Here is a 26506-nt window from a genome sequence, read left to right as displayed (position 1 = left end):
TCAATCCATGTAAAAGTGTCTTTGCGCAAAAGTGTCCATAAATGCATTTTTGACACCTAGCTGTTTTAAAATATATATACATATATATATAATACAGCCAAAATTGAAGAAACTTACTTAACCCTCAACAAAGGCTTATGATATCTTACCATTTCATGCTAATCATGATCAATATTGTACAATTCAGTAGAGTTTATAATTTCACTATCCTTTTATACTAATGTCTACACTGAAAGATTAATTTTTTAAATAAAAAACTATCTTTGAAGACTTTTATTTAAATAATTTTTTGTATAGACAAATAATTATATTTTCACCATAATAATCAGTATATATAACACAATAAGGTCATAGGGGGCGTCCAAATTTTATTTAAATAAAAAGATAGTATTAGCTCTTATTTGAAAGCTTACAGCAGAGTTCCCACTTCCCTGTAATTCCCTAGAAAAAATTGAAAGATATGCTAAAATTTCCATAAATTGCGTTATTTGGCTATTATGAAATTTGTTATTGAAATTTGAAAGCCAAAACAGCTGCACTGCAAGGTGAAAAAATACATAAAAATTTAAAAGTTTTTTAAAATCAAAATCTTTACAATTTCAGTACAAAACTACAATATTGTGCCACTTGCAGATATTTTTTTTCGTTTTTTTACTAAATCAATTTACTTTAAGTTTGCTTATTTAACTAAAAGTAGAGCTCAAAAACCCTCAAACTTTCATAAATTTCTTACTAAGACTAAGCTTATAAACTGTTAATGACATATTTTACTTTATGTACCTTTAAAAATATGTTCATAACGTTTAAAATTAGTTGTTTTTTTTTGATAACTTCCCTATAAAAATTTCTAAATTTAATGGATTTCTCTATAATTTTTTTGAAATTTTAGTGGGAACCCTGTTAGAGAATATATTATAGGACACTTATATAGAACAAACAAGTTCAATAAAATTTTAAGATATGACAAGTTTTGGAAAAAAAAATCCAGTACAACCATATAGAATAAATAACTTTTTTTTTCAAAAATTCACTAAAAATCTATCTCCTCCTTCAGTTTTTATGCCGTTGACCACAAATTTACAGCAAATGTTCCTTGCATTATAAGAAAAAATCGTATTGTAACAACTTGAAAGAAAGTTATGACCAAAAGAAGGAAAATAATAAAAAAAAAAATTAAGAAAATAAACTTAAACTCTAAATTTTTAAATTTCTTATAATAGGATAGTTTATTATTTAGTTAGAATTAAACTGAGAAAGTTTTAGAACGAGAGCTTAAAAATTGTTAAAGAATCATTTTTAATGAAATGTTCTTTTTTTTTTGTCTTTTAAACTTTTCCTTTCCGATAGGATTGAATTCTCTGACTTTGTCTGATCATAACTCAAAAAATAATTTTCATTATAAAAATGGTGAAAAACAACTGTTAGTTTGGTTGAAAATCTTTAGAATAAGATCAACATGTAAAAAAAGTTCCTACCCCTTTGCTATGTAATAGAATGCTGCTCCTGCACTTAGTTTAAGAGTGTTTATTTTATATCAAGTAACAAAATGTGTTATTGTAAATACTTTTAATCAATAAAAACTTTCACAAAAACTTGTTAAAATAACAGTTTATTCTAAAATACTAAACTTAAATGTTTTTTTAAATTTCTTAGTTACAACCTTATAATAGTTAAATTATATTTTCAAATCAAGACCCCAGTAACTTTAGATCTGACCAAATAAATACTGGATCTGGTAGATTGCTAACTATTAAAAAGACATTAAAAGTTTAATTAGTTTTCCAGAAGGTATTTTAATAATACAATGAAAGCTATATAAGTACTAAGTCTGAAAGTTTTAGTTTTATTTTGTGCAATAAAATCTAAGAGTTATACATCTATCTTCTAAAACCAGATGAAATTGTTTACTAGTTATTTTTTCTGTAGTTTTTCAGAATAAAGTACCTAAACTAAGTTGTTTAAATATTTGAAAACAAAAAATGTCAGCTTTCGGAGACTATGATTTATTTGATGCTTTTGAAGAAGATAACTGTGTTAAGGAAATTGAGAAGTAAGAGGATTATTTGTTTCAAATTTGCTAGTCAAATTATTAGTTATTTTGAATTAGTAAACTTTTACAACTTAAAATTAGTCTAAGTTTTTTATTATATTGTGTATTCAAAACTTAACTAAAAAAAAAAATTTAATGTTGAATAACATTTTTGTTCTTTAGAATATAAAATTTTAAGAGTATATACCTTTTAAAAACTTTAAAAAAATGTAATTTTAATTATTGACTTTGTAGTATAACTTATAAAGACTAAAAGTATAAGCTCAAAAAATTAAATAATATTATTATTTAAAACACATTAGATGTTTTATTTAATATGAAAAATATATTTAAACTAACACTAAACTTGATATGACTTAAATTTAAAAGAAGTTTTGTATTCAGGAAAAAGAAAGCAAAGTTTTATCCAGGCTATTAAAATATTTAACTTATCTTTTGAAGACTTATTTAAAAAGTTCTACCTTTTTTATTGAATCATTATGCATTACATAAAATAATTATGTATTTTTTATGTTGCATTTTTTGTTATCTATAGCACATATAATTTTTTTAAGCTAGTAGTTATAAATTATACTATATTACTATTACTTTTCTAGAAAAAGAAAAGCTGAAGAGTTTAATGAAAATTTTCAAAAAAAGAGAATGAAAACTATTTCTAACAGTAAAAGTAAGTTAATGTTTTATATTTTTTAAGCATACTCAAAAGTTTTTTTTTTTACAATGAACACAATTTCAAAATTTAACCACAAAAAAAAGTTTTTTAAAACATTTTTCACATTTAAAAAAGACTTAAAATCTTTAATTAAGAAAGATCAATAATATTAACTTATAAATTGTTATTAATTAAGTGGAAAATGAAGATGAACTGTAGGTTTAATCAGTGGTTTTATACTTTTATAAATCTTGCATAGTAAATAAGGAAAGTTTTGTGCACTAAAGATTATGTAAATACATAAAGATATTACTGTAGCCTTAATTAAATTAAGTTAAATCAAATTTAAAATCTACCAACTAAAAACATTGAAAAAAAATTCAATTTATTTTTATTTATATAAGAAATCTTCTAACCAGGGTTGCCAAAAAACCTGGAATCTTGGAAAAACCTGGAATTATCAACAGTTTTTACTTTTTGAAGTAGTAAAATTTGTTTTGACCTGAAAAATCTATCATATAGATAAAAAAAGTTTGTCATCATCAACATTTATTTTTATTAAAATACACAAAAGTAGCTTTACAGTATCTTTTCAATGTTGTAATATTACTTAACACATTTTTTAACCTTAAACTTATTTTCAAACTAAAAAAATAAATCCAAAAGCGTGTACTTTTAAAAACCTGGAATAAATGTAGAAAACCTGGAGAAATTCTTTAAAAAAATTTGGCAGCCCTTTTTAACAGATAAAACTAAAAAGAAATTAAAGAATTTTCAGCTTTTATTTTTTAAAGTTTAGTGATAACCCGTATAATTAGTGTTTATGAAACAATAGTGTTGTACTTTTTTTCTAAGCAAACATAAATCCACATAAGATTATATTTTAGCTAGTTAGAATAACTATTAAGAAATAAAAAGTTTAAATGAAAATTTATATTTTTTGTTTTTATTACTTAACAATAGTTTTATTAAAAAAATATTTAAAACTAAATTAATATATAAAAAAAGTTTTATAGAAATGTTTTTTATCAAATAAACTAAAACTTTTAGTTGTCCCTATACTTAAGGCCATAGGGGGGATCAAACATTTTTTTTTTACAAAAGTTAACTTTAGCTTTTATATGAAAGCTTTAAGTACAAACTACAAGCCAGTTTTTATAGAATTCAAAAATATCATTTAATTTATGAGATATTTAATTTTTTGTAAAAATTTTACAGTATAAACGTATGGACCGCAAATTTTTCAAGGTCAATTTTCTCAGAAATTTTAAAATTCACTAAAAATCTATCTCTTCCTTCATTTTTCAAGCAATCTTCTTCAAAATTTTAAGAAACGTTCCTTATAGTAAAAGGAAAAAACATTACTTTAGAATTTAGAAAAATGAAAATTTTATCACAAAAATTATTAAAAAAAAAGTTTTTTTTTCAAAAAAAAAAATTTTTACAATTTGTTTTTTTTAATTCCAAAGTAACGTTTTTTTGTTATTGTATAAAGATTTGAAGAAGATTGCTTGAAAAATGTAGGAGGAGATAGATTTTAAGTGAAATAGTCTTTTTTCGCTATTTTAGTTTTCCCTTCCCATAGGGAACCTAATATGCGGCCCGACTTTGTCTGGTCATATCTCAAAAAATAATTCGATTTTTTTTAAAACGATAAAAAGCATCTTGAAGCTTAGAAAAAATTCTATAAAATAAGATCAACTTGAAAAAACATGATTTACCCCCCTATGGCCTTAAAATCTACAAGGACAAGCAACTACTTTTTCTAAAACTTTGTCATTTTATAGTTTCTAATTATTCTATATTTAAAACTTACAAAATTCAAAGTTTGTAATCATGTTACTAGCATTTCTATGAAAGTATGTAGTAATTAAAATTAAGGTTAAATTTAAATTATTATTTTTTAACTTGAGTTGAAAAAATTCCATGATAAACTGTGACTACTTTTTAGTGTCTCAGATTTTTTGCTTAAACAAGTGTGTAACCTTTTAAATAATAAAGGTTTAGTCATTGTACTTCATTTTTTTTCAAATCTGAAACTAGGTTGTCTAAATTACATTATAATTTATTTTATAAATAATGTAAATAGTTCAATTTTTCAGGCCATTCCTTTCAATTTTTTCCCAAAAATAAGAATTTTTTTGATGATGAAATAAACGAAATATCTAGGTAAAACATGTTTTAAATTTGTACATTAATATCGCAGCTAGAAATTGTTATGTTAAATATACAAGGTTCGTGCGCATCAGGCTAAATCAGTTTTTTTTGAAAAAAATTGCAAAATATCTATTTTTTTCAGTTTTTTGCTTGAAAATTTTAGGATTTCAGTTTATGTCATTTTAATACTTAATACTTCTAAATTAAAAAAACAAATTGAGAATAATTTTTATTTTTCTTGAGTAAATCTTATTAAAGTGTGAATTTATTTTTAAATATAAAATTATTTATTAAATGTAAAATCAGTCAGTATTTGTAAAAATAAATGCTTAAAACCTTTTTTTGAATCTATAACAAATGTTTAAGAATCTTCATTGTTTTGTTATAAGTAGATTATATACGTTATAATAATGAAAATTGATTAAAAAAATGCAGTTTTAACATTTCAGTTTAGTTCAATAACTTAATTGTTTGTTTGAATTTGTTTACATCAGCTATGTTTTTCAGAGCTTAGTTGGTTTAACTGTTTTAATTGAAATTTAGAAGTTTTATACCAAATAGTTTTTAGATTCATATAATTTATGTTTGTTTATTTAAAGTTATTGGAGATATTCACAACACTAAAACTTAGCTTTAAGACAAAAGTACTAAATTTTGTGGAAGTACAAATTTTAGGTGCAATTTATTCTTCTTTACAAGAACAAAATATTAAAGGTTTTTTAAAAGTTAAGTGCTAGCTTTTTAAATCTGATATCACATTAACAATCACTGTATTTATTTAGATTTAGAGTTTAGGATTTATAACTGTGTATCAATTTTAAGTATTAGTCAAAGTACTATAATAAACAGTTTTTACTTATTTTGATACTCGTGAAAGCCTTTCATTTTAAATGTTAAAAAAACACGACAATGCGCGTCGTTTTATTATAAGTTTTCTGGTTATAATGTTTTTACTTAGTGTTCTTATTAAATTGAACATTTATTTTTAGTAATATATAGTAAATTTTTACACTATTAATAGATTATATATAACACTTATTTTAAAACTTATCACTGAGTTTTTTATGTTAAGGGCATAGAAGGGGGGGGTCAATCACCCTTCTCACAATTAAGACTTATTTATTGAGTTGTAACTAAGCTACAAGTTGCTTTATATAGATTTTAAAGTTCAACATATATTTTGAGATAAAGCTGGTTGAAGTCGGAGGCTTCAATAGTACTAATTAAAACCCCAAAATGACTTCAAATGGGAATTTTCCTAACTTTGAAAAATATCAGGCTAAAAGAAAAAAAATCGCGCACGAACCCTGAATATATAATGAGTTAAAGTTAGTATTTTAAAGCTGGCCTACTAAAAGAATCATATCTTGCTTTGTAAATAAAAAAAAAATTCTTGTTTTTTTACAGTTTTATGATAATAGTTTTATTACTGAATAGTTGTACTACAAAAGTACTGTAATTTTCTCTTGTTTTCAATTTTTTTTGCTTTTTTAACAAGCACATTTCTAAAAACTAATATGAGTTTAAAATTTAAAAACTTATAAGTTTAAAATTTGGTCGCAATAAAAAAATTAATTGTGTTGTTTTAAAAACTTTTTATTAAGTATGTTTTCTGAGTAACTTTTTTTCATAAGTCGTTGTAAATTTATATAAAGTTTTAATTAAATTTGTTTACAGTAAGGTTTTGTGTTTATTTTCATAACACATCAGTAAAGTTTAATTATATACAAATTGTTTTTACTTATACAACTCTCAGTATCTAGCTAGTTTTTTGTCAAAACGACAGTTTTTTTGATTAGTTGAATTATTGTTTTTTACATATGATCGATTTCAGCCTTTTAAAAGATGTACCACAAGTATGCTTCAAAACACTAAATCCTTTGAATTCAACATGCTCGCATGAAGTTGTATACTTGAAATCAGATAAAAATGAGCCTGTTTTGAAAGAACGAACTGGCGAACCTGCAAAAAAGTACAAGTTTAAACTTGATGCATTTCAACAAGAATCTGTAAACTGTATCGACAATAACCAGTCTGTATTAGTTTCGGCACATACTTCGGCTGGAAAAACTTCAGTTGCAGAGTAATTTTGTTTTGTGATTATTATTAAAATTGGTGTTTTTTAAATAATGGAATCAACAATTTTAAAAATTAATTAATTTTAATTCTTTTATTGTTTTATTTATTAAGTGCTATTAAAACCTAAGAACATATTTTATACCTGCTGTTAATTGCAATTATAAATTATAGCTTTTTTATTAATTTTCATCTAATAGATATGCTATTGCAACATCATTTAACAAAAAGCAACGGGTTATATACACTTCTCCTATCAAAGCTTTGTCTAACCAGAAATATCGAGACCTGCAAGAAGAGTTTAAAGATGTTGGTTTGATGACTGGAGATGTAACAATTAATCAAGCTGCTTCTTGTTTAGTTATGACAACAGAGGTTTTTTTAATCTTATAACTTTAAATACTTATTTAAAAGGTTAAGCTTAATTTATTCAGTATTTAATGAGTTAATATTTTTTTTTAATTATTCTTGTTTTCCTTATTAAAACCAATCTTTTAGTCCTGTTGAAAAATAAAAGCTTCCACGTTATAAGCGATTAAAATTATAAAATTTATTCTTTACTTAAAGAGAAAACTAAAGCAACAAAAAATACTGTTACATTAAAAAATCATTTTTAAACTTTCTCAGTTAATATTTAAAAAATAAGCTTAATATTTAGCAAAATATTTTTTTAAAATTCTTTTTGACTGTTTTTTTATCAAAAGTAAACGAAAATTAGTTTTTCTTTTAGTCATAATGTTATTATTTTCTTCTAGAAAATCATTTTTTTCATCAAGTTATTCTTAATACTGAAACAAACTTTATTTTTTAAAGTAAACGCTCTATATTTGCAATAGCTTTTTTTTTCCTCAATGTTTTCCTCTTGTATCGGAAACTATTTACCTCAACAGTTAATAAGTTTGTTTTTATTTGATGAAAAGTATCTTATAGTATAATATATAAGTAGATAGAGATACTTGTTCCTTTCAGTAAAATTACATAGTTCACATATTTTATGTATTTTTAGTTATGACAGGTAAGTTAAAAGTCTTAAAAAATCTCTTACATAACATTTAAAAAATATTATGTAGTGATCTAAAACTCAAAGTAATTTTTAAAATTGTTTATTTGAAAAACATACTAGTACATTACTATTTTAAAAGTTTTTGATTGCTAAGTATATCTATATTTTAATCATATTAGATTCTGAGGAGTATGCTTTATAAAGGCTCGGAAATTATGAGGGAAGTTGGTTGGGTAGTATTCGATGAAATTCATTACATGAGAGATAAGACCAGAGGAGTTGTGTGGGAGGAAACTATTATTTTGCTTCCTGATAATGTGCGCTACGTTTTTTTATCTGCTACTATTCCCAACGCTCGCCAATTAGCCTCATGGGTGTGCTATTTACATCACCAACCTGTACATGTTGTTTACACTAGCACTAGACCAGTTCCCCTTGAACATTACATTTTTCCTATTGGCGCAAGTGGTCTTCACAAAGTCGTTGACAAATCCGTGAGTTCAATTGTTTTATTATTTTTAATAGTTGTTACTTTTTTAGTATAATTAAATATCAAAGGGAAATTTTATGGAGGAACGGTTTAATTCTGCGATGGCAATAATTAATGATGGAAATGAAAATAATGAAGGTAAGAAACCATACTTCCGACAAAGACGAAATGGTGACCAAAGAAAGGTAGATTTTTTTTATTAGTAGTATAAACATTGTAAATCTGTTTGTTTTATTTTTATATTTCTAGGCTTTATCAGCTTGTCAGCAAGTCATCGACATCATAAAAAGAAAAAAGTACCTGCCAGCAATAGTTTTTTCTTTTAGCAAAAAAGAGTGTGAATTTTATGCAAAGTCGATTTCTAAAATTCGTTTTAACGATGGTAAGTTAAAAAAAGTTTTAATTAACTTTATAAATCTTTAACTTTAATAATTTATTAACAGCAAAAGAAGAATCGTTAGTAGAACAAATTTTCAATAACGCAATGAATCAGATTGGTAAAGAAGAACAGGAGTTACCACAAATTAAACTAATAGTACCACTGCTCAAACAAGGTATTGGTATACATCATGGTGGTCTTTTACCCATTGTAAAAGAAACGACTGAGATTCTCTTTTCTGAAGGTCTTATAAAAGTGTTGTTTGCTACTGAGACATTTGCTATGGGGGTGAACATGCCTGCTCACACCGTTGTCTTCACAAGTGTTCAAAAATTTGATGGGACAAATTTCAGAACTGTAGGTGTTTAGTTAGTAAAACGTTTAAGTTTTGCTTTAAGGCCATAGGGGGGGGGTCCAACATTTTTTTTTACAAAAATTAACTTTGGCTTTTATTAGTGATGTACCGGACCCATAACTTCGGGTCCGGGAGACCCGGATCCGGACTTTTTTTTCAAATCAGAATCCGGCCGGAACAGGATCCGGACTTTTTTTTTCAAATTAGAATCCGGCCGGAACCGGATCCGGACTTTTTTTTCAAAATAGGATCCGGCCGGAACCGGATATTTTTTTCAAATTAAAACCCGGCCGGAACCGGATTCTTAATACACTAAGTTATTTTTAATGTAAGTAGTATAAAAACTACTATGTACGATAATGTAATTTTATATAACTAACTTCTAACTAAGCATAATTGTGTGAAGCTTATCTTTTATGTGTTATATCTAACTATATCCTTTTGAATTTTGAAAAATTATAGTTTAAAAAAAAATTAGACTTAAAGATATTAATGTGCTGCTAAAATAATTAAATAATAAGAGAGTTTATGATATCTTTTTTTTATTATTTATGTTTATGAGGCGCGGATCAACAGCCGTTGTAGTTAACAGTAAACTGTTTTCATTCAGGTTTAAATCCGAGGAGGTACTGTATAACCTGTTTTCGCACGCCTCTTCCTTTTTTTTAATAGGTTTGTAGCAGCATTTAAATTGAGCTCACAACCTGCTTGGTGACCGACGAAGTTCTTCAGTGCTCGTGCATGCGGAATAACACTAGAGAGTAGAGCATCATTTTTGCTACAATTTTTAGTAACTAATTGAAAAGGTTCAAGAAGCTTTAGTACCTGACATACCAATTGCCACTCTTTTTCTGTAATGATAAGAGCTTGCAAATGGCTAGCTACATAGTTCTGGACACTAATTTTTAACTTATTAAACCTTTTTAGCATTAGGTAGGTCGAATTCCACCTCGTTTAGATATCTTGGACAAGTAACAAGGCTGTTTGCTCTGTTTTTGTTGAATCTAGACCAACTTGAATTAATTTAAGCTTTTCACAAGCTGAGGAGGAATGGCTGAAATGGCCAACAGTTTTTCGTGCTTTTGATAGCAACTTTTCTACATCCTCGTCCGCAAACAACGAATCCTTTATAATTAATTGTAGTGTGTGAATAAAGCAAGAAATTGATGCTTTATTCGATAACACCATACCAAGCCTCATATTGCAAGCATTATCTCGCACAATCAAGTGCACCTGATTGTGGTTTATTCTCCAGTTTTGGAGCATATCTTTAATGTTAGCAGAAATATTGAGTCCAGTATGGTGACCTTCAATTTCCCGGCAACGCAAGACTCGGTGAATATAAACAAAACTTTCATTCAACTAATGCGCCGTCAGTGAAAGGTATGACGTATTGGTCTTTGAATTAGTCCATATGTCTGTCGTAAAAGAGAAATATGAAGACTTTTCCAGAAGTTTAGAAATACCAGACGTCAAATTTTGGTAAGGCCGTTGAAGCATTACCTCATAAAATATTTTCTGCTTGGGATCAAATATCTTGGCTCTAAATGTGCCAAGAGTTCAATGAACCCTTTATCATTTACTATTGAAAACGGCTGGTTGTCAATAGCAATCATATTGATGATTTTTTCATTAACCTTTATTGTTTTTGGATCATCTTTGCCCCAAGGCTTAAAGTTTTGAAAATCATTCATGGTTGATTGCTTCGTAGCAGCGAGCTTTATTTTCTTTGGAGCTGAAAGCGAACCAGTGCTGCTTCCTACCTTTTCTGCTGAAGTTTTTTTCGCTGCTGTGTAAATCACATTGTGCTTAGCAGATAAATGTCTATGTAAAGGAGCAGTACCATAACTTTTAGGATTATTACCCCTTTTGATTTTGTTGGTGCAAATTGTGCAAACAGCAATAGTATCATCTTCTGAGCTTACGGTAAAATAACTTCACACAAATGACATAGTTAATGATAATCTTAGACAAAAATGAACACTGTAAATAATAATATTTATATTTCTATATTTTTAATCTCTATATTTTTAAATTTCGTCTTTTGTACAAATCATGCTAATAAGATTTAAAATCTGGTAAAAAGATCTTAATCTAACTTAATAATTCACACTATATTTTAATATTTAAACACATGTCAATCTTTTCCACAAAATATTAAAACTTATCATTTTTTAATTAGTTTAATTTTAAATGATTTTTAATCAAAATTACATTAGTTTCTTCATTTTTCTTACACTAAAGTTCCAAACTAATAAACCTTCTATGATTTTTGGCGACCAGAATATCACCTAATTTTAGCTATATTCAGGGTTGCCACTCTTTGATTCAAAAAACTAACCTGAGTGATTATAAACTTTCCTGAATCAGAACAAGGTTTCTGAAAACAAAAAATATAATTACTTAAAGCTAATAATCAGTAGATCAGCTAGCCACAAGGTAGTAAATTTTAAGTAAAGTTTACAATTATGGCTATAGGGGGGTTAACAATTTTTTTACAAGTTGATCTTATTTAATAGAATAATATCTTAGCTACCAGATGCTTTTTTATAGCTTTACAAAATTCAAAGTAGTTTTTGATATATAAGCGGTCAAAGCCGGAGAGTTCCATAGGAACCTAATGGAAGGCGCAAACTAAAAACGCGGAAATATCCATTTCACTAAAAATCTATCTCATCCTAGGTTTCCTAAGCTAGGTACCTCAAATTTTCAGGAAATATTCCTTACATAGTTTAGAAGCTTTTGAGGGTTGGAATTTTCAAAAAATTGAAAAATACTATTTGAAGGCCCAAAATTCAAAAAAAAAAAACTTTTTTGAAAAAAGGGGACTTTTTCTCAAAACACAAAAAAATCTTGCACTCAAATGATTTAAGATTTAGTAAAAAGTAAACTGTGACAATTTGAACAAGATTGCTTAAAAACTGTTGGAGGAGTTAGATTTTTAATGAAATGTATTTTTTCGCCTTTTTAGTTTGCCCCTTCTATAAGGAACCTATTGAGCTGGCCTGCTTAAACCCCTTGTATCTCTAAATCTACTTTGAGTTTTGTTAACCTGTAAAAAGTATCTAGTAGCTAAGATTAAAACCTATTAGATAATATCAACTTGTAAAAATCAAGGAGGACCTCCCCTATAGCCTTACCAATCGAAAATAAGTTAAAATCAATTTCTTGAACAAAATCAATTAGAAAATCACAAAATATTGAAAACTGAATCAGCTCGAACTCATTTAAAATCTAAAAGAAAACTAGCCTGAGTTTTTTAAAAAATCTTAAAACTAGCCTGAGTTTTTATAAAAAGCCGAACTAGCCTGAGACAGCTTAAGACTTTTTAAAATTCCCAAAAATTTTCAAACTAGCAGGGTTGCCACTGTTTAAGTCCAAAAACTAGCTAGAGTCAGGGTTCCCACTAAAATTTCAGAAAAAAATCTAGGGAATAATTATCTAAAAAATGTGTCAAAAATAAAAGAAATCTGTAGTATTTCGTTAATTTTATTCTACTTTTTGAACTTTGCTTTTTTAAACTTGAAACTCTCAAACATAAATATACTCCATAAAAAAAACTATGTTACATTATATATGTATCATAAAAATTGGTCCAGCACTAAAAAAAAATCTCGAGAAATCTAAGGAAATTCATGGTTTTTCCAATTTTATTTAGGGAAATTAAGAGTTTTTTTTTTTCGGAAAATTGCAAAAATCTAGGGATATCTAGAGAAATCTAGGGATTTTGGAACCCTGTAAAGTGAGTATAATATAAACTAGCCTGAGTCAGAATGAGGTTTTTGAAAACCGAAAAAAAAGCTTTAATCTAATAATAAGTAGAACAGCTAGTCACAAGGTTGACAAATTGTTAAAAAAAATACAAATTGTAATTTTTTTAATGTTATTTACAATAAAAAATCTAAAATCAAGTTTTGAACAAAATTAACTAGAAAATCACAAAATATTGAAAACTGGATCAGCTATAACTTATTCAAAATCTAAAAGAAAACTAGCCTGAGTTTTTATAAAAAACTAAATTAGTCTGAGACAGTCCAAAATTTTCTAAACTTCCCAAAATTTTTTAAACTAGCAGGGTTGCCACTGTTTAAGTCAATAAAACTAGCCAGAGTGAGTATAAACAAGCCTGAGTCAGAATGAGGTTTTTAAAAACTGAAAAAATTACTTTAATCTAATAATTAGTAGAACAGCTAGCCAAGGTTGACAATTTGGTAGTAAAGTTGTGGACTGATTGTGGTACACTTAACTTATTAGTACTACCCATCATAATTAAATCCTACTTTATTTAATTAATATCTAACAAATACTAAATTCTAACTAACACTACTTTCTATAATCAGACACGACAGTTTTGAGTGATGAATCTTTTATACAATACACAACAAGAAATACTAGCATATACAAAATTATTAATTACTTTGGTAACACTTTAAAAACTGGAAGCTATTTAAATCTATATCAAAAGACTCAAAACAAAAAACTAAAAATTAAATAAAACTTTTAGTAAACAAGAAACTGTAAAATTTTTAATAAACTATTAAACTATAAACCTGGCTTAAATATTTAAACAATTAAACACCTGTTGAAATATTCACTTTTAAAACAAAACACTACTTACATTACAATAAGTATTCACAAGCAGTTCAAGATATTTTGTAGCTTCAAGCTGCACACCAAACTAACTAACTAACTGCTTACATATAAACTGCCTGTCATATTCTGATGTTTTGTTGCATCAGTATTTAGTTTGAAACATTTCGTCATATGATTCTCATTGGCTCGTACATTCAACCGTATTAACTCTAAAAATTCTCTGAGCTCAACTTTAAACAATAAATAATGCAAGTATTCATTCCAAAGTTTTCAATTTTAAAACATATGTAAAGAGTTGCATTTCTGAAATGTTTATTTCATAGTTTAAATGTAAAAAATAAAAATTAGTCACGCGTACAAAATGAGCCAATCACGGTAGGTATTTAATTTAACTGACAAAAATGACTCTTTTTAATTTACACAGGGTTTGTTTTTGAAAAAGTACTTTTCAGTATGCTCTTTTTTACTAACTAGATCCGGGTCCGGTCGGATCTCTGTTAGGATCCGGCCGGACCCGGATCCGGACTTTTATTTCAAATTAGAATCCGGCCGGAACCGGATCCGGACTTTTTTTTTTAATTAAGATCCGGCCGGATCCGGATATCTGACAAAAATGGCAATATTCGGCCAGACCCGGATAGTGAGTCCGGTACATCACTAGCTTTTATATGAAAGCTTTAAGTACAAACTACAAGCCAGTTTCAATAGAATTCAAAAATATCATATAATTTTTGAGATAATTAATTTTTTGTAAAAAATTTCCTATATAAGCGTATGGACCGCAAATTTTTCGGGGTCAATTTTCTCGGAAATTTTAAAATTCACTAAAAATCTATCTCCTCCTTCATTTTTTACGCAATTTTCTTCAAATTTTTAGGAAATTTTTCTTATAATGAAAGGAAAAAACGTTACTTAAGAGTTTTAGTAATTTTAAAAAATAAAACTTTTATCACAAAAATTATAAAAAAAAAGTGTTTTTTTACAAATAAAAATTTTTTTACAATTTTTTTTTAAATTCCAAAGTAAAGTTTTTTCTTATTGTATAAAGATTAGACTGTGAAAGTTAAAAAAAGATTGCCTGAAAAATGTAGGAAAAGATAGATTTTAAATGAAATAGTCCTTTTTCGCTGTTTTAGTTTTCCCATCCCATAGGGAACCTATTATGCGGCCCGACTTTGACTGGTCATATCTCAAAAAATAGTTCGAATTTTTTAAAACGAGAAAAAGCATCTAGAAGCTTAGAAAAAACTCTATAAAATAAGATCAACTTGTAAAAAACATGATTTACCCCCTCCCCCCTATGGCCTTTACTGATTTTATTTAAAAAAATATCAACTTAATTATGCATAAATCTAATTTCTTATGCAAGTGCATATTAAAGTTTTACATTTCTAAAAATTTACATGTTGGTAATTATAGCTCAGTCAATAAAGAATTAATTATCTTGCAAAAAATATTATTTAATAAAACTCACAATTTTTAAACAATAAATTTTATGTTTGGTTCCGAGTTGTATAATTGTTATTTTATTTTGCACTAATGAGCAAAAAAAAAGAAGTTTTAGAGTATGATTTTATATCTAAAAGCTTTTTTAAATCTTATAATTTTGTATGAAGAGTAAGTCTAAATCTTGCTTTTATAATTTTACTAAGTAGATAAAGTTTTAATTTTTATTCTCTTTCCACACATGCCATTACTATCAGTCAAAAATTGTTTTTAAATATTAATTTCGACTGAAAATTTTTGTTATATTTCAACTAAAAAAAATATATAAGAATGATTGATAACAATAGTTTTTTAAAATATTCAATAATAAGTTTTATAGTGTTTAAAAAATAGTTTCAATTGTCCAGATAACAGGAGGTGAGTTTATCCAGATGAGCGGTCGCGCTGGTAGAAGAGGTAAAGATGAAAATGGTATAGTTATTATGATGGTTAATGAGAAACTAACCCCAACAGTCGGTAAACAATTGGTAACGGTTGGTTAATTTCCAAAATTCAGTGCATATGAAATTTAAATATTAATATTTTATAGGTATAACTTTTTCCAAGGTGTCCATATACGCACAGAAGTGTGCATATAAAGTACTTTACTGTTAATGTAAAATTTATAAGAAACAAATTTAGTATTGATAGATTTAGTATTAGTTTGAGTTTAGTTAAACTTTATTTTATTAAAATCTTTGAACAACTTCAAGCTTTTTTAATCAAAAGAAAAAAACCGTAGTAACAAAATGTTTCTAATAGTTATATTACACTTAATAATGATATTCTATAGAAATAAATTCAAGTTTAAATTTTTTAGATAAAATTAAGTTTGAACATAAATTTTCATAAATCAATATTTTATTCAACTGTTTGTAATAACTAAAAGAAAATATTTTGACTTAAAAGTAGTAAAACCATTGGATTTTTTTAAAGGTTTTTCGAAGTTTATTATTTAAAAGACATCGTTTAAAGTTTTTATTATAGAAGTAGTCTGACGTCTATAATTACAGGGTTGCCAAAAAACCTTGAAAAATCTGGAATTTTGAACAAAAATTACTAAAAAAACCTTGAATTTCGAACAATTTTAACATGTTAAGTTGTAAAATTTCGATTTAACACAAAAATCTGTCATATAGATTAAAAAAAATGTTAACATCAACATTATTTTATTAAAAAACAGATTTAAAGTAGCTTTATAGTATCTTTTCAATGTTTTTATACTATTTAACACACTTTTTTGCCTTAAACATAACTTTATACTAAAAGCAGACCCAAAAGTGTGTACTTTTAAAAACCTGGAGAAAACTTGCCAAAAACATTTGGCAATCCTCTAGTTATCTTTCAAAAATGAATGAACTACTATATAATTTAATATTTTTTTTTAGAAATCAAGTAAGTATAATTACTTATGAGTATAAAACTGTTAGGGTTCATCAGATCCGTTAGAATCAGCATTTCGTTTGACTTACAATATGGTTTTGAATTTACTTCGTGTTGAAGATATAAACCCTGAGTTTATGCTTGAAAAATCATTTTATCAGTTTCAGCATTATGATGCTATACCAGAAATGGTGAAAAGTTAGTTTTTTACACTGTAAAATGTAGATACCATCTGAGCTTATGAAAAGTTTCAATTTAAATACTCAATGTTTATATCATATACTCTTTTATTTCCTGTACTTTAATTTGAAGTAAATCTGGTCAAGATAGGAAGAAATCTTTAAGAATATACAAATATTCTAAATTTTAGCTTACTCAAAAGTTAATCTGTATATAAACTAATTAAAAGTATTTTCATGATAACATAACACAAAATAGTTATCAAAATATTATTTTTATTTTAATTTAAATTGCTTTAAGTATGGTTTATTTACTTAGTTTAGAAGATATAAGCAATGGCTAATTTTAGAATCAAATTTTTCAATTTTTTTTGGATTAAGTATTTATTTTCTTAAAAACTAACTATCTTGACTTACTTTTAAGGGCATAGGGGGGTTGGGTGCAATATATTTTTTTAATTACATTGGCTCTTATTTTAAAACTTAGAGTATATCAGGGTTGCCACTCGGTCAGGAAAAGTCAGGAAATCAGGAAAAGTCAGGAAAAATTTAGAAAAATGACAAAAGTCAGGAAAAATCAGGAAAAAATGGGGGGTTTTGAAAAAAAGTCAGGAAATTTGATAAAATAAAATAAAAAAAGTCAGATTTTGTCAGTTTAAATTTACAAAATTCCTTGTTTTCCAAAAGCCTTCAAATGGTATAAATTAATTAAAAGTCCTTTTAAGTCAGAAAAAATTCCAAAAAACTTCCTAGAAATTTACAAAAATATTTAATTTTATTTACAATGCCTTCATCTGGTATAAATTCGTAAAATATCCTTTACAAAACTGCAAAAATTTTCTATTAGCATATTGAACAAGTACCCTACTTGAACAAGCAGATTCTGTAAGCTTTTTAGTACTGATGATCTGTAGCGAGGACACTTCCATAGAGAAACTGTGATATATACACAAAAGTTTATCTAGCATAATTTTAGAATCAAAGTGTTTTTTGTCTAAGTAAATAATTGAGTTCTTTCTAACTAAGCAGTTAGTTTAGTATTTTTATAATTTTTTCTAAGTTGTTTAAATTTATAAAATAAGTGATAAGAGAGGTGTATGCCAAGGTTAAGTTTACTTATTATTTGTATTTTTTGTAGAGTAACTTATGTTTTTAAAGTAAATAAAAGTATATTTATTTGTTACAAATTTTATACTAAATGATAAGAGGGAATATTTTATAAATGAAAATAATGAGTGCCAAAAGAAAAAAAATGAAGCCCACAAGTTGTGGCTTGATTTAGAGAAATGATTCTCTTCAACAAGTGTAGGGGCAGCAGATGAGAGAAAATAAAATGAGGCAAATGATTTTAACTGCCAAGAAAATGAAGCGGAATGCAGGTCAGATGCAGGAAACCATATCTTCATTAGATGAAGAGGTTGAAGTGCTAATAAAAAAATGGAGAAAATAAACTTTAGTACGTACATTTAAAAAAACAGTATTTGATTAAGTTCTTTATTGTTTTAATGTTTTAACTGTAAAAGTTTGTTATTGTTTTAAGGTTTGAGTTGTGAAAGTTCCTTATTGATTTAAGGTTTTAATTGTAAAAGTTCCTTATTTGTCGTTTGTTTATCTAGACACTTTTATGCTAGAAAATGCTAAAAAAATTGTGTCTTTTTTCAGACAAGCTGTGTTTATAAGGTAATTATACAAGTATTTTGCTGATAGAGCTGTTTATTACAAACATCAATCATACACAGATGGTTTAAGTGATGTACTGGAAGTTTGATGATAGAATTCAACAAAAAACTGTTGTTTTTAACCTGTATTAAAATTAGATTGAAAGCTTTATAAGTGTAAGATTATGTATTTTAGAATAAGTTTAATTTAAGAGTTTGATTTAGAAAAGTCAGGAAAATTTTGGTAAAAAGTCAGGAAAAAGTCAGGAAATTTTTCTCAGCTTGATCATTGGCAACCATGGTATATACTATAAGATACTTTTTATAGAACAAAGTAAAGTTCAATTAACCTTTGAGATATAACAACTTTTGTAAAAAAAATCCGATACAACCATATAGAATAAAAAATTTTCAAGGCCGATTTTCTCTAAGTTTTGAAAAATTTACTAAAAATCTATCTCATCCTTTATTTTTAAACCAATTTGTTTCAAACTTTTAACCCTATGCCCTTAAGTATTAACAAATTTTAATAGTATTAAATTGATTAAGTTGACTGTTTCTCACTTTATTTTACAGCATGTGCTTTGTAATAGTACAATCAGACATTTTTATATTGCTTATATATTATTTAGATAGATTATTGCATCTCGAGATTTATCATTTGTTTTATTTGATTTTCTCACATTTTTTTTCTTTTAGATTGTAAACACATTCTGACAATCTAAATGTTTAGAGAAACTATATTGTAAGCGTAAAGCATTAAGTAACATTTTATTCTTTTTATCAGATGAATTAATTTATTTTCTAGAAATTTTATTCAATAAAATATTATTACTAATAACCGCCTAAAAAAATTTAAAGTCATTTATTAGATTTAAGTGATCAAAGTCGGTGACCTCTATAAGTTTATAATGGGAGGCGCAAACCAAAAACGCGAAAAAAGACTATTTTATTTGAAAATCTATCTTCTTCTTCATTTTTTAACCAATCTTTCTTTGAATTTTCACAGAAAGTCCATTATTAAATTTAGAAAATATTGAATGTAGGAATATTTGAAACTTTGAAAGAATTAAAAATAAAAAAACCACCTATTTTCAAATTGTATTTTTAAATATTTATAAAATTCTAACATTCAAAGTCTTTGAAGCTGTAAAAGGAACATTTTCTGAAAGTTTGAGGTCTCTAGCTCTAAAAATGAAGAAGATAATAGATTTTTAGTGTTTTACTTTTTAATTTACGAGAAAATTGACCCAAAAAAATTTGCAGTCCATACGTTTGTATTGGAAACTATTTACAAAATCTACAATATATCAAAAGTTAAACAAGATTTAATAATTTTATAAAATTTTTCTTGTAGTTTGTACTTTAGCTTTCATATAGAAGCTAATGCTATTTTTAGAAAAACAGAATGTTAGACCCCCTATACCCTTAACGTAAACTAAAAATATAACCAAAATCGTGTAATTTCAAAAATATTGAAAAAATTTCTCAAAATTTAGTGGCCACCCTATTATAAACAATACAAGCTATGAATTAGAAGTAAATATAATTACGTATACTTTAATTTATTGTAAATTGTCTGCTGCAATACTTTTCACATTCGACTAACATGGTTTTTTAAGATTTATCTGTTTAGTGCTGTCTTAGTATTAGTAAACTTAGACAATACTAAAAACTATCAACTTGCACAGTTTTTATGTAGATGTATAATATCGGTAGGTCTTTTTATGAGTATCCTTTTATGGGTGTCCTAGTTGCAGCAATTTATTTTTGCAAAGTTTTGCAAAAATGTTCAATTTAAATTTTAGTGACGTCATCAAAATACTAGGGTAAATAAGATTAAAAATCTATATTATGTAATACAGACCTTGGTAACGTACCATAAAGTAAATTAAATATATTTTATGAATATTATTGTTTTTTTCTTAGTATGTGAACGAAGAAATATAAAATTAAAAGATAAATAAGATGGTAATATAAAAAGTAGCTGGTCATTAGCAGTTGTTTTCAGTAAAAACAATATTTTTTAGATCTGGAAAGTCTTCTAAGTGAATGGAAGAGTATTGAAATAAAAGACGAAGATTTAGCTGAAGAATATTACAAGCTCAGACAACAAATTGAAAAGCTTCGAAATGATAAGATCAGTTTATGTATGACTCCTAAGTACTGCAAACCTTTTCTTCAGTCAGGAAGACTGGTCACTGTAAAACGTGGTACTGACGATTTTGGGTTGGGTATAGTAGTTAGTTATGAAGAAAAACGACCTGTAAATGATTTTAAGAATCAAAATAGTAAATGTAATGAGAATGAAAAGTCTCAAATCATAGTTGATGTTTTGTTAAATTGCAATAAAGACACAATTCGTCCATATACTAACTCTGGCTGTAATCCTAGACCTGCTCATACTGCTGAAAACCCAGATAATACTGAATTAGCTGTTGTTCCAGTTACTCTCCCTATTATAACGTGTATAAGTTCATTAAGACTACCCATTGTAGAAGAGTTAAGTCTACAAAATCGTAAAGTTATTTTAAAGAACATTAAGGTAAGATTTTGTTTTCCTCAGCATAACTGTAGATTTTTTCGTAACAATAATTAGTACTATTTTGTAGAAACTAAAAAAGAAAAATTCTGAAATACCTCTGCTAGATCCAGTTATAGATATGAAAGTAGATAAGTTTGAATTAAAGTCTATTACAACCAAGATAAAAACTATTGAAAAAAGACTGCTTAATCATCCACTACATTTAAATGAAAATTTAGAAAAAAGTATTAAACTTATGGATAAAAAGACTAAAGTGAGTTTCTATTAAATGATATTTTCGTTTTTATAAATACGTTTTTAAATTAAAGTAAAGAAAAACTATTACGATGAATCAGCCATTCAAGTTTATATATATAGATTGTTAGTCCTAATTAGGAATTTTATTAAAGTTCTAGTGAAGTTGTATCTAAAATATTTAAATTTTAAAATACGTTAAGACCATTTTGATTGTTATATTTTTATTACATTTTCAAAATTTAATAAGGTGTATGTGTTAATCACTTTTAAAAAACTAAAGCTAGATATTAAAAATGTTGTGTCTAATAGTTTTTTTAAATATTGTTCAATGTGTTTGTTAGATATTGCTTATAAATTAAAAAAAAAAAAGATAAATCTTTAACTTCATATAAGTTTTGTTTAAATGAAATTTAACTAAATAAAAATCATGACTCAGGGATAACTTTTAGAATCAAGTTAATTGGTATTGATTTGTGTATATGAATTTAATGTACAATTTTATTCTTTTAATAAGATTTTTCAACTATGCATAACTAACAAACTGTCATTACACTAAAAAACTGTCTTAAAGATGTAGTTATGTGATAATCACACACTTCTCCCATTTATCAGCAGGGTTACCAAAAAACCTGGAATCCCAGGAATACTTGTAATTAAACAATGTAGGCTAACTTTAAAAGAAACCTCGAATTTTGAACTTTCATATGTAAAATAACGAAATTTCGATTTGACACAAAAAATCTGTCATATTGATTTTTTTTTAATAGAAACAAATTTAAAGTAGCTTGTTTTCAATGTTTTTATGCTAATTAAACAGTTTTTTATCTTAAACTTAATTTTATACTAAAAATATACCAAAAAACTTTAATTTCTTTAAAACTTGTGGCAAACCTGTTATCAGTTTGTATATTATCTTACTCAAACTATACAAACAGCTTCTGGGACAAATTAAAGAGGCTAAAAAAGAGATGAAAAAGAAGAAAAAAATATTCCAATTTGAAGAGCTTAAAAGTCGAAAAAGAATTTTGCGTAGATTAGAGTATGCCACAACTTCAGATGTGATTGAAATAAAAGGTATATTACATTATTTATTTGATTCTCAGGTATGACATTAATAAGTATTTTATAGCTTAATTTAAGATATATATCTACAAAACCTTATAATAATTTAAATGTTTGTAATGTGAGATAAACAGTTTTATTAGCTTAGAGTTTGCCAACTAATTTTACAGATTTTTTTTTATGTATTTAGCATAAAAACGGCCCGTTGCATCTTTAATCGGTCAAACGCAGCGTACTCGCAGGATTTGATACGGTTGTTGAAATAGAACAAAAAACAAACACAGCCCGCAGTAAATATAACAAGACTAGCTACTAAAGTTTGTGAAAAATTAAAAAATAAATTCTCGGATCTTCCTAACTAATATGTTTTTTCTTTCACTCACTTTCTTGCTAATGGAGATAGAGCCAATGGTTGCGATCATCAGTTATACTTTCCTCTTATTTTGTGTTTAGCCTTTGGAATACGCTAGCTGCTCATTCTCAAAACATGAATAGCAAAGCCTGCGCTGACGGAGGCTGGAGTACATAGTGGTGATACCAGAACGTATCAACACTTCTTTGTTGCTAGTTATACCTTTCCAGCTAATTCTGAGAATACAGCGTAGTGGTGGTTAGTGAAAGATATTATTTTCTTTTTCCTTCACGTTTAAAAGAATCCACGTTTCTCTGCTATACAACAGAGTACTGCATGGCAGACATAATACACAGCCAATTTTATACGGATAGCAAACTTTGATCAATACAAGCTTTTGCAAATAGTTGAGCGAAAGTTCCTCAAGCTTAGCCAATGTGCTTTCTTATCTTAGTGTCCAATGATACACTGGACACAATATTTCGGTCGATGTCTACCAATGTTTTGAAATTTTTATGTAATTTTCATCTGTATCTTGATTATTGGTGAACTATCCTTATCTTGGCTCAGGCTAAAACGTTGTTTTTAAATAATGTCATTACTTTTATTTAGCTAAGTTTTAAATATTTAGGTAGAGTGGCTTGTGAGATAAGTACTGGTGATGAACTCATGCTAACTGAGTTATTATTTGATGGAGTTTTCAACGATCTTTGTACTGAACAGTGTTGTGCTCTCTTAAGTTGCTTTGTCAATGAAGAAAATAATAAGGTAATATATTAAAGTTGAAATGAAGTTATAATTTAAAAAAAATTATTTACTCTATTTTTTGTAAAATATATGAGTTTTTATGTGATTATCAATAACAATTTGTAATAACTTTTAGTCAAAGTCTATACCAAAATTGATTGAAGTTTTAGAAGCTCCTTTGCAAAAACTAAAGTTGACTGCTAACAGAATTGCTAAGGTATGTATATGGTTTTGTAACAACATATTAAAATGGTGAAGTTAAATATAAATCTACCAAATAAAAGTCAAACATAAATTTAACATAAACAATTACTACTAGTGACTTAATTAGAGAGATGATAATGTGTATAAGTACTGTAGAACTTCTTTCTTACAAACTGAATGTTTATAATCATTGAGAACTATAATAATAATTACTACGTAATAGAACAACAATCACTGATTTCATGCAATATTATATGTTTGGTTTGTAGAAAATTAATAAAAGTTTGTGAAAGTTGCTTAATAACATATAAAGATTTTTTATGTTTATTATAGGTATTTTATTACTATATATGCATTTGAAATTTTTATTATCTTATTACTGGTATCTTACTGCTTTGTCACAACTATTTTATTTTGAATATTTTATACATAGATTCAGTTATTATTGGTTGAAACTAATATGTCAAAACCTTTATCATGGATATTTACAACTTGTGCATGTTCTCAAAACTTTTATACATTGTTTAAAAATTTTATTTTACAATTTTTAAAAATAAGACTAAAAGTTATTAGTAAATTTTATGAGTTTTTATTAAACAAAATATTATCCAAAATTTTCAAAACTTGAATTAATTTTTGACTGCTTGTATTATCATACTACTATTATCAAACTTAAAAATTGTTGCTAACTTTAATTTCAAGTTACTGACAGTTTTATTCGCTATTTCTAAAAAATCTTTTTGTTTATTTTATGCTAACTATTCGCTGAATTATTTGATTTGTTCTATTTAAACTTAAAACATTGAATGTTTAGATTTAAATTTATAGTAAAATACTTGAGACTTCTTTAAATAAAAATTGAAAAAATTAATTTACAATTTTTTTTCAAAAAACAAATGTTGACCATTAAAATATTATTTTTAGATATGCCTTGATTTTTAAGGCTTGTGTTTTTAAGACAAGTATATCTCAAGTTATAAAAAAAAGTTTTAGTTTAGATTTTTTTATTAAATAAATGGGTTTCGTGAAAAAATAAATTAAAAAGTTTCAATGATAAAAATACTTACAAATAAAAATTACTTCATTTATGTTATAAACTTTTTTTTATGTACCGAAAATAAAAACCATTTATAATCTAAATATGCATGCAATCGCTTCCTTTTTTTAATGTTAATGTTTTAAGGCCATAGGGGGGTAGGCCATGTTTTTTACAAGTTGATCTTATTTTATAGAGTTTTTACTAAGCTTCAAGTTGCTTTTTACCGTTTTAAAAAATTTGAATTAGTTTTTGAGATATGACCAGCCAAAGTCGGGCCGCATAACAGGTTCCTTATGGGGAAGGAAAAACTAAAACGGCGAAAAAAGACTAATGCATTCAAAATCTATCTCCTCCTTTATTTTTTAAGCAATCTTCTTCAAACTTTCACAGTCTATTCTTTATACAATAACAAAAAAACGTTATTTGTGACTTTAAAAAATTTCAAGTAAAAATGCCTTTTTTTTGAAAAAAAAAATTTTTTTTTGATAAAAAATCACTTTTTTTTTTTTGTTTTTGTCATAAAATTTTTATTTTTTAAAATTATTAAAATTCACAAATAACGTTTTTTTCTCATAATGTAAGGAACATTTCCTGAAAATTTGAAGAAGATTGCTTGAAAAATGAAGGAGAAGATAGATTTTAAAGCCCGTTTTTAAAAACTCGAGAAAAACAGCTTTAAAGTTACCCTTTATATAGGCAACCCTTTATATAACCGGTCATAAAAAAAAAAGTTACTTAATATTTTTAAAATCTAAAAAAAGCATCTGAAAGATTATGAAATTTACTATAACATAAGTCTATATGTTATTTTTGGTCAAAAAATGGCTTCTACCCCCCCTATGGCCTTAAATTATTTATGTAAGCAAAGATATTCGACTCTTGCTTAAATAGTTTATTTAAACTTTTTATCGATTAAAACTATAGTTAAAATATTTTAAATTAAAAAATGAAAAAATATTATTTTGAAAAATACAACTAAAGGTTCAAAAATGTTTCATGATTGTGCTACTTCAATAAAAAGTTGCATTTGTAAATTTTAGAAGTAGAATATATCAGAGGCAAAACACTATGGTACTAAAATAGAGATTTTTTAGAAAATTTAACTTGAATGAAATACAGATTTCAGTAGAAAGCAAGTTAGATATAGACTCTGAAGCTTATTCTGAAAGCTTCAAGACAAATTTACTCGATGTTGTATATGGATGGGCTTGTAAAAAATCGTTTGCTGAAATTTTATATATTTCTGAAACTTACGAAGGTAATTCATTTGTGTTGATTTTGATAACTAAAATCACTGCATAATTGATCGAATGGTTTTTTATAGCTTTTTTTATATACTGGATCGTCACACGTTTGATTTTAAAATAATCATTATAACTTTTGTTTTAAAAAAATAATAAAACTAAAATGTTATTATTTAATTTTCTTTATTTTTTTAAAACTGTTTTTATATTTATTAGTTGCTAACAATACATAAGTTACTGTTGAACTAGGTTTAACAAGCATTTTACTAAAAGTGTTTTTGTTTATAATAAAATGTTTAGTATTCAACTAGTTTCTGTTCTATTATCAATATGAATGTTGTTTGTATTTATATTTTCAAAAAACAGAGTTAATATTTAATTAAAGGTAGCGTAGTAAGATGTATAAGACGTCTTGAGGAGCTACTCCGTGAAATGTGTAGTGCTGCGAAAGTCATGGGAAACAGTCAGCTTGAAGTGAAGTTTTCTCATGGAATTGAATTGATCAAACGAGATGTTGTGTTTGCAGCCAGTCTATACATTTAATTTATTTTTTAACAAATTTTAGGCTCATGGTGTTTAGAACAATTAAAATTATAACGTATAATAAACGAAGTTT

At 26.2% G+C, this 26506-nt stretch overlaps 1 protein-coding gene across 1 annotated transcript; it reads left to right on the top strand.

Annotated features, from left to right (window-relative positions):
• Positions 1-1924: 1924 nt before the first annotated feature.
• On the top strand, positions 1925-26498 carry LOC145849189 (exosome RNA helicase MTR4-like). Its single transcript, XM_082954299.1, has 18 exons — positions 1925-2050; positions 2647-2717; positions 4805-4871; positions 6694-6942; positions 7136-7310; positions 8118-8432; positions 8497-8613; positions 8678-8810; positions 8872-9164; positions 15609-15734; positions 16671-16821; positions 20491-21005; positions 21073-21258; positions 22178-22316; positions 23288-23424; positions 23540-23620; positions 25766-25904; positions 26276-26498. The coding sequence occupies exons 1-18, from the start codon at positions 1980-1982 to the stop codon at positions 26431-26433; spliced, it is 3123 nt and encodes a 1040-aa protein (XP_082810425.1). The 5' UTR covers positions 1925-1979; the 3' UTR covers positions 26434-26498.
• Positions 26499-26506: the final 8 nt, after the last annotated feature.

Source organism: Thalia democratica, chromosome 1, assembly GCF_965202585.1.
Source record: "Thalia democratica chromosome 1, ktThaDemo2.hap1.1, whole genome shotgun sequence".
Taxonomy (NCBI): Eukaryota; Metazoa; Chordata; class Thaliacea; order Salpida; family Salpidae; genus Thalia; species Thalia democratica.
Note: the sequence above shows the minus strand (reverse complement) of the source record. Positions and strands in the feature narration are given on the sequence as shown.